This window comes from Gymnodraco acuticeps, unplaced genomic scaffold, assembly GCF_902827175.1.
Source record: "Gymnodraco acuticeps unplaced genomic scaffold, fGymAcu1.1, whole genome shotgun sequence".
In the NCBI taxonomy this organism is placed as follows: Eukaryota; Metazoa; Chordata; class Actinopteri; order Perciformes; family Bathydraconidae; genus Gymnodraco; species Gymnodraco acuticeps.
The window spans coordinates 1922621-1943997 of record NW_022989843.1 but is presented as its reverse complement, the minus strand read 5'-3'; the positions used below and the strand labels follow the sequence as shown (position 1 = coordinate 1943997).

General features: G+C 42.0%; 1 protein-coding gene across 1 annotated transcript; it reads left to right on the top strand.

Annotated features, from left to right (window-relative positions):
- The first annotated feature begins 737 nt into the window (after positions 1-737).
- snx18a (sorting nexin 18a) lies at positions 738-17794 on the top strand. Its single transcript, XM_034237003.1, has 2 exons — positions 738-2630; positions 14828-17794. Exons 1-2 carry the CDS (start codon positions 1097-1099, stop codon positions 15079-15081), a joined length of 1788 nt encoding a protein of 595 aa, XP_034092894.1. The 5' UTR covers positions 738-1096; the 3' UTR covers positions 15082-17794.
- Positions 17795-21377: the final 3583 nt, after the last annotated feature.

Below are 21377 nucleotides of genomic sequence, written 5' to 3'. Positions count from 1 at the left end.
TGATACAAAATATATATATGAAATTGTAAACCTACTAGTCAGTAAGAGTTTTAAATAAACAAAACAAGTTTTTGAATATTTAACGTTATAAAAGTATTCACATATAGGCTACAGGTACAGGGTGGTGTCAGATAAATGTGTAAGAGTAATAGTAGGCTATTTATTAATGAATTTCAATTCCGAAATGATTGAGGTAATAGTATTTAAATAGACATTATAAGTATTTTTTGATAGGTATTAGGTTACACCAAAAAAACGTGTCATCCAGGGGTTGAATATTAACATTTGTTCAATTAGCTAAGGGCTATATGGCACCATTTTGAGGGAGCTTACTAGCTTTGCTAGTTAATGCATATGTTGACGCTAATGCGTATTAATACTTTTACTTGCTTAGTTTTACTACAGGGTTTATAATTTCTGCACTGTTTTTACGTAGTCTAACAGCCATGAACTCAGTATTTTTTTTTATCATGGTATGCAATTGTTTGCATTAGCGTCAAATTGAGACATTACCGTTTCCCACTGTTATCTCCCAGCCCTCAAATAAACTCTTCACGAATTTGACAACCCATTCTCACACGCTTGTGAGGTTAGTATGCATTATTTTTGAGGGACATGACGTTCTCGTCTGGATGATGTACTTTATTGCAGCACATCAGGCGGTTGATTGGTGTTGTCTGTAGGATTGCCGCATCCTGTAGCTCCGCCCTCGATTATTCAGCCTGGTCGACGTGCGGTTGCTGAGCAGCGTGAAGGCAGAAGCGACCGAGCCGGAGCGGAGGGAGACTGGAGGAGCCCACACATGAATGTTGTTGTAGCGGAAAATACCTTTGCTGCACTTTCACACGCTGCAACCTCTGATTTTAAAAAATAACCACAATTTCCTCTCGGTGCTGACCGAGAGGAAGGACCACGCAGAGAGGAATTAAAACAGGTTCTTTTTTCTCACGAAGGAGAAGTTTGTACGTGGAGTTTGGAGAGTAGTTTCGGGTAGGCTGACTGAGCTAGTCTGGCTGCCCGCTGCGTCTCCCTCCTGCCCGGCCAGCCAGCCTTAAGTTAGCCCGCTGCCCGTCTCAACCTCCAGCTGTTAGTGAACATGGCGCTAAAAGCCAGGGTGCTATACGACTTCAGCTCTGAAAACCCCGGGGAGGTGTCGGTGAAGGAGAGCGAAATCCTCACTTTGTACAGCGAGCAGGATATTGACGGCTGGTTTGAGGGGGTGAACAGCAAAGGGGAGAGGGGTCTGTTCCCCGCGTCCTACGTGGAAATCCTAAGGACCGACACCGCCTCCACGCTCAACAATAACAGCTGCAGCACATCTGGGGACGCTAAGCCTGACTCGCGATATGCAAACATCCCCCCCGAAGGTTTCGACGGCTCTTACAAGCCTCAGAATAAAGTTGACAACTTTACACAACCGTCTGCTCCTAGTATCGCCTCTTTCTCAGCCCCCACACAACCACCACCACCACAGCAGCAGCAGCAGCAGCCCACTTACCAGCAGCCCAGCCAAGGCAGCGATGATGACTGGGATGATGACTGGGATGACAGCTCCACTGTTGCAGATGAGCCTGGGACTGTTGGTGGAGGGTATCATGACTTTGCAGGTAATCGAGCATCCACTTATAGAGTGTCAACATCCTCAATGTCAAGAGGTAACGCACAGCAAGCTAAGAGCTCTGCCACAGTCAGTAGAAACCTCAACAGGTTTTCCACCTTTGTGAAGTCAGGAGGAGAGGCGTTTGTGCTTGGGGAGGCCGCAGGCTTTGTGAAAGATGGGGACAAAATCTGCGTTATAATGGGTCAGTATGGCCCTGAGTGGCAGGAGAACCCGTACCCATTCGCTTGTTCAATTGACGACCCAACTAAACAGACTAAGTTCAAGGGCATGAAGAGCTACATGTCCTACAAGCTGACCCCCACCCACACACAGAACCAGGTGAACAGGAGGTATAAGCACTTTGACTGGCTGTACGCTCGGCTGGTGGAGAAGTTTCCCGTCATCTCAGTGCCACACATCCCAGAGAAGCAGGCCACGGGGCGCTTCGAGGAGGACTTCATCTCCAAGAGGAGGAAAGGCCTCATATGGTGGATGAACCACATGATCAGCCACCCTGTCCTGGCCAGGTGTGATGTGTTCCAGCACTTCCTGACCTGCAACAGCACAGACGAGAAGGCCTGGAAGCTGGGGAAGAGGAAGGCTGAGAAGGACGAGATGGTTGGAGCCAACTTTTTCCTCACCATCAGCCCCCCTGCTGCTCCGCTTGACTTCCAGGAGGTCGAGAGCAAGATAGACGGATTCAAGACTTTCACCAAAAGGATGGACGACAGCGCCTTTCAGCTCAACGCCACGGCCAACGAGTTTGCCCGCAAGCAGATCACTGGCTTTAAGAAGGAGTATCAGAAAGTGGGGATGTCATTCAAGGTCCTCAGCCAAGCCTTTGAAATGGACCAGCAGGCTTACTCTTCGGGACTCAACCAGGCCATCTCCTTCACTGGAGATGCGTACGAATCCATCGGAGAGTATTTTGCCGAGCAGCCCAGCAAAGATCTCGACCCCATCATGGATTTGTTAGCTCTTTACCAAGGACACCTGGCAAACTACCCAGACATCATCCATGTCCAGAAAGGTAAAATCACGCTGTCATACACATTTCATTCCTTTCTCACACAGATGTATCATTTTGCATTGGTTGCTTTCACAGGAGCCTCTAACATCCAAAGATGTTCTTTTTTTTATGTCTTTTGATTTATATCATCACATTTCAATGTATTGTTGCTTCTTCAACACTATTAAAGCAGTATTGAACATTTAGGGGGAAAAAAACGTTCGTCATCTAATGGATTCGTCGTAGTCGATTGAAAATGAATCTCCAAAAATGTAAATAATCAGAAAATGCAGTTTTCAACCCCTCAAATAAGGCTTTTCTCAGTTTGATATCATATTAAACGGAGTATGTTTGGGTTTTGTACTTGCAACACAAATCATTCAAACACATCACACTGGACTTTAAGAATCTAGGATTGACACTTTTACATTTTTGTGAAATGTTCTAGAACAAACTATACATTTATAATCATCACATTAGTGAATATTGAGAATAATTGTTAAATGTAAACTAAACTACAGAGGAATATGTCAAAGGTACACATCATTCCAATCCTAAAACAACAACAGGAGACATTTCTTATTTATCCAATGAAATGTTTTCCAACCCCAGAGATTTAGTCAATTCCAGATTCCCCATGTATAAATGTAGACAGGAAACCACATGGTACTGCTGGTGTCATAAAGTAAATACAAAGGTATTGCTGGCCCTTAAAAGATAAACACATGTTTAGTTTCAGGTAGTGTGTTGGACTTGTCAACAGCAGTCAGGTTATACTTCCCTACAGGTTATGTCACTTTGCAAAACAAATAGGCGATGTTTGCATTTGGGAATCCGTTGACATGCTTTGTTTGTCCCACCTTGTGTTACATGCATAGTGTTTCATGCGAGTGCTCTGGAGGCGGAGAACGTCCGACCTGGCCTGCTGATCACAACGCTGACCCAAAAGGAATTGCAGCATAATCCCTTATAAATGATTGTCCACATATTCTGTTGTTTTTGCACAGAGTGTCAATGTTACACTAGTCTAATCCCTCCTCCTACACGACCCCAGCCCAATGATTGTTCTCATTGTGGGGCAAAATGTCACTCTCATGATAGGCAACACTGTTATGCAAGAGGCTCAGCATTGTAGCATTCGTGTTTAGAGGGAAGCACCGCTGCTGTTCATCATATGTTTGTATGTGACACAATTGCTTCCTGCGTAAATGATAACCTGAAGCAAACATGCAACTCAATCCAAACTGCTTCTCCTCCATGTGGGTTATATTTGGCTGCCTGTTTTCTGAATATTTATATAGGAGGTCTCTTTTCAAACTGTATTCCATTTCAAATCCAAACAAGTACTAGTGCTATGATGTGAACTAATCCATCTCGCTCCATCACTTATGTTTATATCAGATCATGGTGGGAAGATGGTCTTTTTATGCACTATTCAGAACTCCCCCCTTTCGTTGACCAGGTATACATGAATGCTTGCCTTTTGACATCCTGGTCTATCATGGGTCCCCCTGCAAACACTGGGCCCATTCAGTCCACAATAGACACCACTGGGGAAACAGGACAGACTGTGTTTAGTCTGCACTGTCTGGGACACAAACTTCCCAGTCAGCTTAAATCAGGTTTGCCACGTCGTCCCCACACAGCCCAAATAAGGCCACACAGCCATTCAGATGTGATAAGCCCGGCCTAATACCACAGATAAGAAACTCTTATTTGATATCACTCATGGAAGAAGTCGCTGTGGGCAGTGTTGAGAAAAGATGGCAGAGTGCAGTGAAACCTCACTGCAACACAGCTGACAGGAGAGCCAGGGCACGCAGCAGATGAAAGGAGGAGCTGCCTGTAACACATTGAGACCCAGACTCTGATCTCATCTTGTTTTTAGTGCACTGAAGCTGTTTAGCTTCTGTATTTATGATGAGACCGGTCGAGCCTGTTTTCTTTGTGATGCACACATTCCTTTTCTCCTTAATCATCAGGGAAGAGAAGAAGGCAATCATAATGTATTTATATATAGAGGAAGTGGAGGGATATACCGGTATCGATGACAACATACCTTTAAATAACTAAATACTGGCATTAATCTTATAAGACTATGATGTTCCTGTTCCTCTTAAAATTGTTTCTGTATCTTTATGCTCTCGATTAATCTCCCTCCACTAATGCAACACACACAAGTGGGTGTAAATCCTTTTTATTTATTTACATTTTTTAATAGATATGGCAAAAATATTGTCATTGTGATTATTATTTTTGCCCACAGCAGTCTTGTAGTGATTTGATTTTGCGACAGCCCTTGAAGTAAAGTTAAACACAAAATGGGTTAAAAGCAAGCAGAGTCTTTGTGTAACCACTCACACTGTTCTGCCTTTTACTTGCGATATTATACCAGTATCTGTAAGATGCTAAAACATTTATGCCACATAGTGACAGTGATATATTGCAACAGGTAATGCGCCTGCGTTTCATTAAGGATTTCAAAAGTTCTCTCCTTCATGGCAGCTGAATGGCTGCCTGTTACTCACATTGCCTGCATGTTCCCAGGGAGAAAGGTTCAACTTATGCAAATAAGTTGAACCTTTGCTAAGGTATTTGACATTTACGCTCTGAAGTCTACTCACCTCAAAGGTTTTGTTTAATCCTCCAGCACTTGACAACTGTTATAATACTGCAGTGAAATATCTGTAATTAGTAAGAATACCATTGGCATATCATTATGTGAAGACAATACTGTAGCAATGGGAGCTTAAATATACACCTGGAGACATGTTCTGAGTTATGTGTCTGCCTTCTCCCTTTTAGTCTTTCATATATTCATTAAAACTAGGGCTGTCAGTCGATTACAATATTTAATCGCGATTAATCGCATGATTGTCCATAGTTAATCGCAAATTAATCGCACATTTTTTATCTGTTCTAAATGTACCTTAGAGGAATATTTTTCAAGTTTTTAATACTCTTATCAACATATGAGTGGACAAATATGCTTTATGCTAATGTTTATTATCATTTGAACAATGACAAATATTCTCATGAATATTAAACACAACAACCTCTGAACATTACAAATATTCGCCTCAATTCAACCTGGAACCTCTCTCATTCAATAATACAATACAACTTGTGTGTGTGTGTGTGTGTGTGTGTGTGTGTGTGTGTGTGTGTGTGTGTGGTGTGTGTGTGTGTGTGTGTGGTGGTGTGTGTGGTGTGTGTGTGTGTGTGTGTGTGTGTGTGTGTGTGTGTGTGTGTGTGTGTGTGTGTGTGTGTGTGTGTGTGTGTGTGTGTGTGTGTGTGTGTGTGTGTGTGTGTGGTGTGTGTGTGTGTGTGTGTGTGTGTGTGTGATGGATCGTTGGAGCTATGTGCAACTCAAGGCATATGCTCGAACGGGAGCTGCCTGGACGCTGCAATCAACAGCTCCATATCCGTTAGCGCAGCTAGCTAGCACCAGATGCTAACAACAACAATGCACGTAAGGATACCCTCTCTCGCTCGCTCGGGCCACACATACACACACCCTCCCGGTCCTCCCAATAGCCAGTCGGTGCCTGCCGGTGAGCGTGGAAGTGTGGTCTGCCACAAGCGGGCGGCAGGAGCGGGGCTGTCAGCATCAGCTTGTAGATGGTATTTTAAACTCGATGTGCTCTGAAACTACGGGGCGGCCAAGGAAAAAAAATACACATGCGTTAATCGCGTTAAAATAATTAGTGGCGTTAAATTTTTTTTGCATTAACGCGTTAACTTGACAGCCCTAATTAAAACACTTCCTTTTTCCACTGCGTGCGACTATCCCATCTGTCTTTTTGTGTTACTTTGCCTAAAGGTGTGAAGGAAACGCCCACAAGTGCATTTACTCTCTTATGAAGTGCGGGTTATTGCAGTCTCCATTTGAGAGTGAGGCTAGGTGTTCACAGACCAGAGTATACTTTTCATAACAGAAGTGGTCACAGACTCAGCGAGCCAAGTAGGTCAGCTGGGACTCTACTGTATGGTGCTGTTTGCGTGCAGTGGTGGAGCAATAATCAAGATTTAACGTCAATCTGAAAGACAAATGCGCTTTAGAAGTGCAGGTTGATGCTAATACGCGTGGTGAGATCATTCCCTATTTAAGATGATCTCTTTTGCATTTCTGCTCTCTTTAGGAGAAACCTATCAAAGCATGGCTTGTTAGTCTTATCAACAATGCCATTTTTAGCTCACTGTATCTGTCTCATTAGGACCGCAGAGTGACACCAGGCAGGTTTTTATTTGTCCCCTTGGAAAGAACCATGGAAATGTGAGCTGTCCCACAGACGGACACTGAACACACCGTATTGATCGTCCTCTCTTCAGGGACACCATTAGCGTTGAGCTCGACTGGGACAATGTTGGCTCATGATATCGATATCATATCGGGTGTAGCTTTCAGAAAATAATTGTGTTTCCCGCCCTTTATTTTTTGTATATTTTATTTTTGTCATAATGTGTTACTGTTGCTTGGACACAGCTTCAGATAAGAACAGGGTTTTTCTGTTTCTTTGTATTACAGGTTGTTGAGAAAGAGGAAGGGTGGAGAATGTTTTTATAAATGCTCACCGCTTACAGTCCAAAGTTAGGGGTTGGCTCTGGCTGATTACCAAAGACACTATTTGTTTTTGTAAGAGAATACGCTTATTTATAGGGCTGCCCCCTGTTTGTGGACAAATCGGTCTTTTTGGTCACAATGGACTAAACTTCTTTAGCCGAGTGGTCATTTTTATTTTTACATTCTTAACTGCATGAGCACATCTCTGGTAAAAACAAGATTTGAAGTGGTGCTTTTGGATCGTTTGTATAGATCCTTCGATTAAGTAACTACCCTACAAAATCCTATCTTCAGCATTATTGAAGCTTTAGAGCAGTGACCATCATGATGAATTGGAAATGGGGGACCCTGATGTAAACAAGACGAAAGTCTTTCTCTGGTCTGCATCCCCTTAACAATTGTATGTTTTGAGCTGTACTGTACTGTACCCAATATACAAGCTGTTAATAAACTTTTCAATCAATCAATCAATCAAACCACCAACTGGCGGCCCGCGGGCCACATCCGGCCCGCCAGACATTCTCATCCGGCCCGCACGACAGGGGTGACTGCGGCGTGGTTACTGTGTGCAGTACCGGAGTCCAACAGAGAGGCAGCAGCTGCGGGACAGTAGACTGCGTACTGCAAAACCTTCCCTGCCTTGAAGAAGAAGTGATCCTTCTTTGTGAAGAGTCTGGTTTGTGCGCTCCGCACCACAGCAGTAGCCCCGCTGCGACAGAGTCCAACAGAGAGGCAGGAGCTGCGGGACAGTAGCCTAGAAGCAAGGTTGGGTTGTAACGGAATACATGTAACGGCGTTACGTAATCAGAATACAAAAATCAAGTAGGCTAACTGTATTCAGCTGGCGTTACATTTGAAAAACGAGTAATCTGATTACAGTTACTTTCGTAAACCTGAAGTGAATACATTTTGGAATACTTATTGGAATTATTGGTGGAAAAATGTCCTCACAAAATGTAATATTCATTACCGGCAGAACTGTGTGCACACTGCACAGCGCTGCAGCATGTCTGTGAGCGAGAGAGATGCAGTGTGTCTGTGAGGCCCCGCCCCCGCACGCAGATGAGAGAGAGATCTCTTTTAAAATATATTGAAAGTTAGAAACGGAGATGGGTAGATAAAATGTGCAAGATAACGTTTATATAGCATTTCTTTATTGTCGAAATGATGACATTTCATAACGGGATCAAATCAAAGTGCTGAATGCCTGGGGCAAGTGACTGGAAAAAGTTTTAAAAGTTATAACATCGTTTCAGATAATAAATAATAATGATAATTCATTTTATTTAGGGGCGCCTTTCAAAGCACGCAAGGACACCTTACAATTCATAACATATTCTAAGGAAAGGTTTTAAGGCAGTACAAAGAATGCAGTCCGGGTGATGTTTTTTATGTGGGGTGCAGATGAGAGGGAGCTGTCCAGAATGACACCAAGATGTTGTGTTTGAGTTATTGATAAGCCATTAAAACAGTCAAATACGTGTCTCCTGTTCACCAAAACATACCCATCTGTTATGGAAAAAGAAAGTATTCTAAAAGTAATCTGAAAATGTTAAAGTAGACCCGATTCCAACGTTTAAGACACGTAACTGTAACTGTATTCTGATTACTTTCAGAGCCATGTATTCAGTATTTAGTAACTGTTTACAGAACACTCAATACCCCCCCCCCCCCCCCCCCCCGGTCTACAACTTCAAAATTCTGGACTATATCAAAATCGCTGGCCCGCGATAGTGTCTATTGCAGGGGTGCTCAACCTTTTTTGAACCGAGAGCTACTTTTAAAGTTGCCAGTCTGCCGAGATCTACCAGTCCAAATAGACGGGCGTAGCCATTACTGACAGCCTACTACCAGGTAAATACACACTTCTACTTGTATAAAACTGACCTTTGTACGATTAATACTTCATAAAATACTGCAGATCCTTCTTACCTCTTTCTAATCTACACACATACAAGTATTGAACTGAAGTTACACAACAGTGTTGTTGATACAGAGTTGGAGTTTATTCACACGTCACATACTACAGTGGGTAATGTTTTCAAAAAACATTGAACAGTGCTGCCACATATGACACAGGAAAAAAAGAAAATACTCTGAACCCTTTCTTTGCCATTATATAAAAATAGTGTTGCTACAAAAGTATAAATTCGGCTTACTAATAAGACAACTCAGATCTGAAGCTACACAGGAATCTGCTGCAACAGTGCAATAAAAAAGACAAAATTAATAGAATCAAACCCTTTTTTGTAGCATTTTAGTAGAGTATAAAAATAAATGCCTTTAAAATAGGATGCAAGCAACACTAGTTTCTTAACCTGAATTGATAATGGACTATAATCAATTTAAGTTTGCATTCTTATACCATTTTGTACAATAATTATAATGAATAAGTTCAAACAAACTCAAACTTACAGCTGATTAATAACGGTATCCAACTTGAGTTTTTATTACATTACATTACATTACATGACACTTGTTAGACGCTTTTATCCAAAGCGACTTACATACTCTATACTGTGGGCAATCCCCACAGGAGCAATTTGGGGTGAAGTGTCTTGCCCAGGGACACAACGACATGCTGACTGCAGTGGGGTTTGAACCTGTGACCTCCTGATCCGAATACCAACTCACAACCCACTGCACCACAGGCCTATGATTTTATCATATCAAAAACCTGTTGAAATGCTTCTGTTATCTGCAGCCTCCAGGAATGCTTCTTTCACAACTTCGCCGTCTTTGAAAGACTTCATGTGTTTCGCAAGAACGTGACTGGCACGATAAGATGCTCTGGAAGCAGCCTTGCTCTTGTTGTTGGGCCTGGTGAAAATGGACTGCTGTGCATTTAGCTGTCCTTTCAGGCCCCTCCCCTTTTGGGAGCGTAGGGCAGAATTAGGAGGGAATTCCGTCTCGTAGCGTTTGTGCACTGTTTTGAAATGCCGCTCCTAAATTACCCTTCTTCGATAAAGCCACGCTCGCATTGCAGATGAGACAGATGCACTTTGAATTGGAATAGATACAAAAATAATCATCCTCCCACTCGGAGTGACAATTATATATGTTTTGCTTCTGCCATAATTGCGGTCTTGTGTGTGTGCGGACTGTCACTCCTACGGACAACGTTAGCGAACGAGTGCACTGCCCACTGCTCACCAGCCACGCCCCGACACATGGGGTCACGCCGGCCAATCACAAAACTTTGATGCGTTCATGTGCATTATTCTGCCACAGGAATATTATGTTACAGGACATGAACGATAAAACAGAATATTGTTGTTCTATTTTTAGACACATCTCGCGATCGACTGGGAATCTCCCCGCGATCGACCGGTCGATCGCGATCGACTGGTTGGGCACCCCTGGTCTATTGGATACATTTTGGCCCTTGGACAAATGTAGTTGGTGATCCCTGCTTTAGAGGAATGGGTCAATGAAATTGTAAAACTTATCTGTATACATGCAGTCTGAAAATGTTCCGCCGGCTTTTGGAGATGTAACATTTATTTTCATGCTTTTTTTGTCACAGCTAACATCGTCTATTTGTCAAGAGAATATTAAAATACAGCCAGTTATGCTGCTTAGTCAATGAGATAATATTGATCTTGCCTGCAGTGTTTCTTTAAGGAAAAATGTTTAGTTGACTTTAGACCAGGGCAAATTATGAATTTAGTTCAAATTATGTGAACAATGATTTATTCAGTTGCGAAAAACAAACATGTCAAGTCAAGTATCCATCAGGCTAAGGAAATAGACAGTTTCCAGGGAGGAGCACACATTGATGAGCATTGATTGATTGATTGATGTCCTTAATCACATTCACATACTGTAGCTTACAATGGTCTGTCCCTCTAATTCAATCAGTTTGCTATCAAGCAAAGACTGCGTACAGAACACAACTCCAGTACTAGAGGAGAGTAAGTTTAAGCCTACCGTGATGAAATAAGATTAGGTTAATAAGTCATTTGGTGAAAAGCTTTTTGCTTGACCCACTTTATCCCCATCTTTACTTTATTTATGTCTTCTCCTTGCCTTGTTAATTTGACCATTTGAGCACGTCACTGAGAGTTATACTTAGTCTGATCTCATCACTGTTTTATCCCCACATGAAGGGATCAAAGTATGCCAGGCGGGTTTGGGGAAAGCACCCATTTATAAAGAGGTCAGGTTTTCCTGCTGAGTCAGCATTATCAGCTGAAACTCCTGTGCAAACACTTTGGCTGTGTCTAGTTTATATTGACCCAGGCTATTTAAATGCACGAGGTGGCGGAGCGATGAGACGGGGACTGCCGCTGGTTGTTCAGGTCACAGGCCTGCAGGAGCGTTGTGTAATCAGGGATTATGTAAGAGCTGGAGAGCAGCCTCCAGTGAGACCAGCAGGCTCCATGCCACCTCCCTCTGTACATCCAAGGTTTTTTTCAGAGGCGCTCATCAGGATTAATTTCTCAAGCAGGAACATGTATCTCATAAATGGACGTCCTCTTATTCACTCATTACAGTACCATGCGACAGAGAGTATGGCAGAAGCAGTGTTTGTGAAACAATACATCAGATGCAATACAACATGGCTCAATATCCTATGTGTTCACGTTAGGGCTGCTCGATTATGGCAAAAATCATAATCTCGATTATTTGGGTCAATAATTGATATCACGATTATTAAAAACGATTATCCATTTACTTTGAAAACATGTTGAACAGTATGTTTTTAACAGTTGATTACCCTGAACTCTAAGTATAATCCAACTGAAAAACCAATTAAAAAAAATAATCGTTTTATTTCCATTATGTTGTTTTCATAATCGTTGCAAGCCAAAATCGTAATCGCGATTAAAATACGATTAATTGAGCACCCTAGTTCACATTTTGTTTTATTATCTATCTGAAGGTAACACTTACTACAAAGACATACACATAGGTGTGTTGTATTATAAACTCTCACTGTGACGCTTCTGCATACTTATGATAGGACATTTATGTATTTCAGGTTAAAGGACTAAACAAAAAGAAATAGGAAGAGTTCACCTTGGTCTCTGGGAAATTTCAATGCTACTGTTTTTATGAGATTTCATAGACTACACAGTCAAGTTATTGAGAACACATCAAGAAGATTAATTAACTATAATGGAATTCCTCTATATATCTACTCGACAGTATCGTATTTGTGTTTCTGCAGCAGGTCTGCAAAGCTTACTTGCGGCAGCTGTGAAATGGATGTGGCTCTCTGTGTGTTACAGTCTGCTGACACATCGTCTTGACTGAACTCCTGCCTTTCTCATAAAGTCTCCATGGCAACAATTATTCCTCTTTAGTCCATTAGTGAGCTTTTAAAACACAGGAAGCAAGAGACCTTTAAGGTACATGTAAACACCTCTGGGACTGGCATTTAAGTCTTTGGACAGCTGTGTGTGTTCTGCGTCTCTCTCTCTTCCTCCCTCCTGTCTCTGCTCCCGTTGCCTCTCTTTCCGTCAGGTTCTGTTGTGCATTACAGGAATTTCCAAGATTTGGGATTAAGCTGCAGCTGAGGGATCTGCAGCCACAAATCTAACTGCGCAGACATTGGAGGGGAAGGCGAAACATTTTCTTGGAGATTTTCTCAACATATTTATTTGTCTGCTCCAATAAAAAGCCATACGTGTTAATAGTTGTGAGTTGAAGTAAGAGCAGGCAGTCATAAGGTATTTCTGTTAGCTTTAAGGGTCGACGGAAGCCAAACGAGTGCAGGGTTAGGTCAGAAGGGTTTCTGTGGTCTCACATTTCAGGAAACAAGCAGGCTGAATCAGACTTACATCCGACTGCTGGTGACTAAGTTCACATAATGACAAGAATATCCCATGATAGGCCAATACAGGAAGTACTGCTGCGTGCCTTAGGGGAACATGTGTCACCTTCACACTCCGCCATAATGTCGGGGATGACACTCTGTTTAAGCCACGGATGGAGTTACACTAGTCTTACTTCATTTCTTCTATGACGCCTTGAATGTTTACACCATTTACGTCACAGTACACAACTATTAAGTAAACAAACGTTTCTGGCACATCATCAAGGGACAAAACCATCCAAGTTTCCGATCAAGTTCTAAAGTTTCATGTGAAACATTCGTCTGGAAGCTCATTACTTGATTCATTGGTCGGTCTGGTATTGTGTGCATATTTTCCAATGAGGCTTTTGGCTTCACCACCTATTTCTACTTAAAATATCCCAAGGGCTGCATATTTACTTAAAAAGGGGGGGACATTTCACATTTGATTTTTCTGGCCTACAAATAGAGTAAAACATCAGAAAATCATGTTTGACAATTACAAATTCTTCGAAAAACACTAAGAAATGCATAGCCCACATTAGCATTCATGTCACAGCCCAGAGAGGTTTTTTTCACTCCAGCTGTGGCATGTACACATTTGAAAGTAGCTAGATCCGACAGAAGGTCTTAACCTGTCAGTTTCTGTTTCTTTTCAGCTCAGACTCTACGGCTCATGACATTTCTTACTTTACTTGGTCAGGAGTTTGATAAGTCAGCGGTCATCTGCTCTTGGTGTTTGACCCTGCCTTCCGCTCCCATCAAACCATCCGCCTGAAAAGTTGTCGGCTATTTTCTAGTTTAGGCACCAGTATGGCTGAAGGCTTATTTTGCAGAAAGCAAAACTGCAGCCGTGACGGTTGACATGTGTGAGTGTGAGGTTGGTAAACCATCATGTTTCCATCCTCTTACGCCACAAAGGTCAGCCACAGTGACGACAGCGTCAGCTCATACTGGCAGAACGGAGAGGGGGGACTCTCAGTATGAGTGTGATATAGATTCATGTTTGCAAGGTATAGTTTTGTGTTGAATGCGTAACAGAGGTGCCATCTGTCATGATTTAGTTCAAATCACTTGTTTTGATCAAAGCAATGTCCAACATCAATAACCGCCAAATGACAATGAGGGACAAATATCAAGCGTATAAATTACAATTAAACTTCCATAAAGAGTGGACTTTGTTTTTGTATCCAGTTGTATTGAAAAAGCTTCATGGCGATGTCTCTGACTTTATTAATGATTCCATCCGAGTTATGACCTGAGAGTCCTGTGAAAGAGGTTTTAATTATGCTATTGATAGCTACACACAGGATATTGTGCTACTTTTAGGCCAGAGCTGTTTGGAGAAAAAGTCTGCACCCCTCAGTTCATGATCATTGTATACATCATGGTAATAACGCATTGCCATGGTTTCATCACTAGACGATAGCTAGTTCTTACCACACTGACATGGTAACTAACTGCCAGCAACATGCCCTTAAATGGTTGTTTGAAGTGACATAATGTAATAGATATGTTTAAGGCCCACTCAAATTCTCTTACTTTAGACACAGATATAACCTTGGTTCTCAGGAAGTTTGGAACAAACTATTTAAGGCTGAATCCTTGAAGTTATAGATGTACTGTCAAGCTGTGTTCCTACATTTTAATAGCAAATAATAATGAGATTATTAATGAAACTTCCTGTGAAAGAGTTTTATAGATAACTGTTTGGTGAGTTAAATGCTAAAAGTAATACAACTCATCTGTTAAGGAACATTGTTGTCTACTTAGTGTGCAGTTTTTCCCACACTGGTTTAAATAGTATGTGGATGATTTCACCTTTATAAATAAATACTCTCTTGTCCCCAACAGGAGCCTTGACGAAGGTGAAGGAGAGCCAGAAGCATGTGGAGGAAGGCAAGATGGACCGGGCGCAGGCAGAAGGCATCGACAACCGCTGCAACATCATCTCCGTCGCCACGCTGGCGGAGATCCAGCACTTCCACCAGATCCGCGTGCGCGACTTCAAGGCCCAGATGCAGCATTACCTGCAGCAGCAGATCGCCTTCTTCCAAAAAATCACAGGCAAGCTGGAGGAGGCTCTGCAGAAATATGACAACGCGTAAATGATCGCTGGTTCCAGGCCCTCACTTTAGACCTCGGTGACCAATGACTCGGCAGCTCCTTCAGCCAGCCAACAGCAGCACATACTGGTGAAGGCTGTTCACCCAGCAGGGAGGGACATTCAAGATGATGCACTCCAATAAAAACATTTCAGCAAAAACCCAGGGTTCTGTGTGCGTTGGCCACATTTTAGCTCACCTGGATGTTCTTGTGTTAGAAGAAGACTGTCATTTAACGAAGAACGGCCATCTTGTTATAGACAGTCATAGTTTAAAGGAGATTCAATTATAGTGATGGTGCAACAATGGTCTGTATGTTGTTAGAGGAAAGCTCGTATCGGGTGCTGCGTACAGTCCCAGTGCAACATTTCACGTTTCATGTTGATGAGCGACTGCCACTGCAGGAGCGGCTGACACCTTGCCTTCTGGGAACACTCAGCCCTTCCTGGTATCTCTCTATTCTTGGACGAACTGAACACAATGTTTACGGTGTCGCTGTGCCTTCTGATTACATCACTCTGGTCATTTTTGTTACTTGTTCTTAACAAGCTTTATATACTGTATATGTAGAAATATATTCTATTTGTTTTTACAAAGCTACACATTTTGCCAGTCTTTGAAGAAAAAAAAAGATCACTGTGCTTTGAAAGAGGGCCGTGTCTTTTATGGGAGACAGTAATGTTCGATTGTGGGGTTTTCCCCCCCTAACAGTGGACCCTGGGGTGATTTTCAACTCTCACAGTACAGCAAAAACAGAGAGAGGTGAACCTGCTTTGACTAAAGGAACCCATGCCTCACACGGGGGCACAGCCTCACACGGGGGAACAACCTCACACGGGGGCACAGCTTCACACGGGGGAACAGCCTCACACGGGGGCACAGCCTCACACGGGACAAAGCCTCACACGGGGACACACCCTCACACGGGACACAGCCTCACACGGGACACAGCCTCACACGGGGGCACAGCCTCACACGGGGCACAGCCTCACACGGGGGCACAGCCTCACACGGGGCACAGCAAGAAACCGCAGTATTTAAGGGATGAGTTCAATGGACACTTGTCATGTCGGATATCTGATTCTGTGTCGACAAAATGTTGTTTTTCAGGGTTTGTTTTTGGTGTAGTGCTGAGGCTGTTAGAGGGTAGCGGGTTCCTCACCTTTTTAAAACACACACTTTTAGACGGATCATCTGCAGTTTTTAACCTTCATGGTGTTGGCTGCATCCTAAAGAGATTATCAAAATAAATTCCTCCTTCACAGAAAGCTGTTTGTTGGTCCTGTGTTTTGTCCAGTATTTCAAATAACTGATCTTTTGTAGTTGTGAGTGAGATTTAGACGAATACTCTGAATACAGTCAACAACAACTCAGGGAAAAAGACAATAAAAAGCCGATCATGCTGACAAGTTAATTTGCCTTTTAACGTTCCGTCAACCCATGTAATGTAGCAACTGTCCCACTTCATACTGGCAGAAGCCCAACGAAAGGGCTGTGGCTCTGCAGGTTTCCTCGGCTGCATCCCTGGAGGACTGGTGAGCCGTGTCAGTGTTTCATGCTAAGCTCACGCTCCGCTCGCAGATCTGCTGACTGTGCAAAGCCCGGCCAGCCATCTGGGACATCTGGCCTCTGTTAAAAGTGCCGGAGCGAATGACTGTGACCTCGTAGACAATGAAAAAGGTCAGAACATATTTTTCTCATTAGCTGTCATCTCCACCACTTATCAACAAGATAACCAAAGTGCAGACCATTGCTTAATGGAAATAACGCGTCCACATCTTGTTTTATTTGCATGTCAACAGTTATCTCCAATGCTGATGCCTTGTTTACCAACTTGAGGAGAATCCACTCTGCAGCAGGGTGTTTTTTGCCCGATGAGAATCCAAATGGACAGATGTGATGTGGAGCAGAAGATAACAAAGAGACGCAGCTTATATCACCTCTGGATCTTAAGAGGCAGCCTCCCAGTTCTGTAAATATGTTTCTATGTTAATACCAGCAGATTATCCATCAAGACCCCTGCTCTGCCCTCTGCTGCCACTGCTTGAAATCTGAATTCCGAAACATTGATAGAAAATGTTGCGAGCTGCATATTCCCCGAGGTTTCTTATCGATAGATGTTTTGTCATGCCACTATCAAACGTTTTCAGATGTTTCGCTGTATTAGTGAACACTTTGACCTGCTGGTGGTGCTCCAAACATCAGGGGATCACCAAAGTCGTCATAGTTTCTCTTTTTGGCTCTAAGAATAAATGTTCCAAATTCCATGGAAATGACGCTAAAGGAGAATTCTCTGAATCTCTAAGTTCCATCCTCACGCATGTCTTTTAAACAATGATTAGCGATGGCCAACAGGCCGACATTGCCATCTGTGGAGCTTCACCATAGCATGGCTAATAATATCCTGTCATGTGGGAACTAGGTCCGCTTGGAAACTCTCACCATCTCTTTTTTGTTTCCTTTATATTGTAATGTATATTCTGGTTTTCATTTTCTACATAAACTCAGCGATATGCACAGCGCCTGTAGTTACCTCATCCCTCAGGCCTTCTGTCAATACTGCCAACGCCCGGGGAAATGGGTGCTCCTGTTTTTACATTCTTCCCAGTTATAAGCCATGGCTGTTCTGAATTAGTAATACTGATAAATGTTTGCCATACACACTTCAGAATGATCTTTTATAAAACAATCAATATTAAACCCGCATAAGATAAGAGCAATGGTGTTTTTGTCTTAATTTGGTATCGTTTAACGTCATACAAAACACTGCAGTCTGCACTTTTTTTAAGTGAGGTCATTTTTTTTTGTCAGGCTGTTATTCTAAGAAAAGCAGGGGCTTCTTACTCACCACAGTCTAGCATGCAGGAAGCAACAGCTCCTGATTCAGACTTGGATTTTTCTTGAGACGAGCAGTGTCAGCAGCTGAACACATTCCAAACACAAACGTCAAGTGTTTGAAACCACAAAAGCATCGCCAGACTAACCTTTCAAATGCAGAGGGGGAGCATGATAACAAAGCATTAAACCGTTACATTGCCAAAGGCTGAAAACATCGAGGATAGAAGAGATCGAGTGGGATTTTCCCGGGAGTTTGTTATTGAAGCTGTGGTACCATTTAAGTAACACATGTCCACAATAAGTGGTCATCACTTCTCCAACCAGACTTTTGACTTGAAGTGGCTTAGTGGAATTCACCGATTGTAACCCTGAAACATCCTGTACTCTTGTTATAAGTGTGGTACATTTAAGATTAACCCATTCCCAGCTGATCATCTACTACTCTCAACATATGTACACCTCTATCATAGCTCAAAAGCAGTTTAAAAATAAAAGAAATCAACTTGAATTTTCACAAGATGTTTACATTACATATCATTTAGCTAAAGCTTTTATCCAAAGCGACTTACAATAAGTGCAAAAACCATACAAAATCAAACTCCGAACAACAAGTAGTGCAGATACTGTATATTCACTTCAAGCTAAATCATACCATTGTAAATGCTGGTGAATTAGTTACAAGGCCTACATTTACTTTTAAGTAAGTGTATACAACAGTTGAGAGAACGGTGTTTCCCCATCTAATGAACTGGCACTGACGCCACATTTAACCACACTTCATAAGGTCTGAATCAGAGTCTCGAGATCCTTGTGTAGATTACACCTTATTCCTGTTGCACCCTCGCTGTGCCCAGCTCTGATGTAAAAATTCAAACTTAAACTGGCCTTTTAGGGTTTTTCTGTTTGTAAAAGTGAAACATCTAGTTATCTTTCAGTCATCTTGGCATAGGTCCTACCCTGCCACCTGTGTTCACATCCCGAAACAAACACACCCGCAGCACATTACCTCCCTCTTTAGAACATTTGCACTCTGCTAACATAATTTCACACTTAACCTTATTTACCCTGACTTCCTCTCTTTGCTTCAGCTGATAAAAGCCTTCCAAATGCCACATTATAATGCCAGGAAATGCCCTGAGGCAAGATTTCATCCTTCATATGTGTTCTTTTCATATTAGTTACTAATTACTTTTATTGAATAGGGAAGTGTAAAACCAAACACAGGATTTCTGTTGAAAGGAAGTGGGTTGTTTTAGATTGCAGTGCCAAATTTCAAGTCAAGCAGCTACTATGAAAGCACAGAACATTATGTTTTTATAAGGTGTGTTGAAACAGCTGCTGTATCCCATTGCACTTTGCTGGTCACATGTAGATTCAGAGTTGTACATTTCAACTGTACTTCTTTCAACTTTAGCTTGTTGAAAATGCACACTTCGGGGTTTAGCATATAATTCCATATTAGTAGAATTACAGCATTTAGGTTACAATGTGAGTACCATCCACTTGCATGTATTCAATTGGCTATAAATCACCTAATTATGGTTTGGCAAAATGTAAGCGATGTTTAACTTTTTGCCGGACGACTCAAGTGTTAGCAAACACTGTTCTGCAGGGCTTGCTTCATTGAAATGAATGCGAGGGCTGCATTTTTTCATCATCCAAAGTGTTAAATATATGCATGAGGGTGGTAAGTACAGACAACTGGAAATACATTGAACCAGTGTCACAATGTGCAAATATTAATAAACAAATGTATCAGTTTAAGTGTACATCTTGAAAAGGTGTTTAGCTCCAGGCTTAGTTTCTTCGATTGTGGTTTTTTTTGAGAATTATTGTCTATACATTTTAACCCTTAATTTCTTTCTTTTTTAACATTGCTTGTACTATAGAATATCATGCAGGTCATTTGAGTGTAGTTGCTGAGTCAGATAAATTCATGCATTGCCGACCACAGACACACTCTGCTGTTTCTGCTCTGTCACTTTTTTTCTTTCTTTTTTCCCCTGCAGAGTTCAAACTTCTGGAATGCGAGGCGTCTGCCTGGACTCAGCATATTCCTACTGGAGCGGTCTCTGGCTGGATCTGTCTTCTATTACAGCAGGGACCGTACAGGCCTTTGATTTTTGGTAAGACATACAGAACCACTAGCAACAAAGCTAGCTTCATGTTTCTTTATGATAAAACAGAGGGTGTGTGTGTGTGTGTGTGTGTGTGTGTGTGTGTGTGTGTGTGTGTGTGTGTGTGTGTGTGTGTGTGTGTGTGTGTGTGTGTGTGTTTTTGAAGTCCCCCTGGCCACCTCCTGAGCCTTGTTCTAATTGGTTCCCCTGTGAATTTCCACTATAGTCTAACTTTTCTTAATCTTGTAAACGTTTCTACAACATTTAGAGCTAAAAATCTGTTTACCAGAATGGAACCATCTCACAATGTTAACATAATTAGTGTTACATTTCAATATGGCCAGTAGTATCCTGCTAACAAACAAATAAATAAACAAAACAAAAAAATACCAGCTGTCACTAGCAGTTTGCATTTGACATTTTAAATCTTATATGGTCACTGTGTCCCCACATGGTGCAGGAAATTCCATCGTCATTCTGGTCTGTTACAGAGACCTGTGTTTTATGGTGACTGGCAGTGTTAGGTTAAACGTGTTCCTATTTTTTAAACAAAGATTATATCAATGTTCTTCTTCTTTTGTTTAGCTTAGCACGGAACATTCCTGAAATGTTTCACAAACCGAATATTTGTATTGTTTAAAAGCAGTGTGGTAGGTGCAGTACGTACAAGTGTCAGTAGTGTGATGTAATGTACTTAAGTCTAACAAGCACTTCCAAAGGGGTCACATTACATTGCAGAAGTTTACTGCTCACCACTTTAAAGTCAGTGAATATCAGTCAGCGTGTTGAATAAAGAGATATTTCATTGTCATTTCTGTAATATTCCTATTCATAATTGTTTGTCTTATCACTTAAAACACAAGAGCTGCTAAAAACGTTTTTTGTAAGTCCATAGTATAAATGGTTTCTCAACTTCAAACTCAACTTCTTGTGGTTTATTTCTGTTTACTTGTGAAAATGTACTTCCTTCTCTAAATCTATGAGCAACACTTAGTTTGTATTTAGAGAAGAGCTGAGTCTTTGTTCTCCTTTCTCAGTTTAGTTATTATATGATAGATATGACTATGCTCAGTGACATTTCAAAGAATTATTGGTTTTGCAAGAAAACATTATCAGACTCACATGTGGGCTTTGAGTTTGGAGCACCTTGCAGGAGGTTTCAAATGTTTCCTGGTGTTTTGACACGTTTTGTGGCTGTGTTCCCCCCGCTTGAGTTTGACCAACCTCGTGGACTCAACCTTAAGCACCTTTATCAAGTGAGGGTCGTCTCAAAAGCTTAGACTTATTTCTCCTGAAATATATGGTGACAGTGTGGAGATATAGATCCTGTGCTGTGTTGCTTAT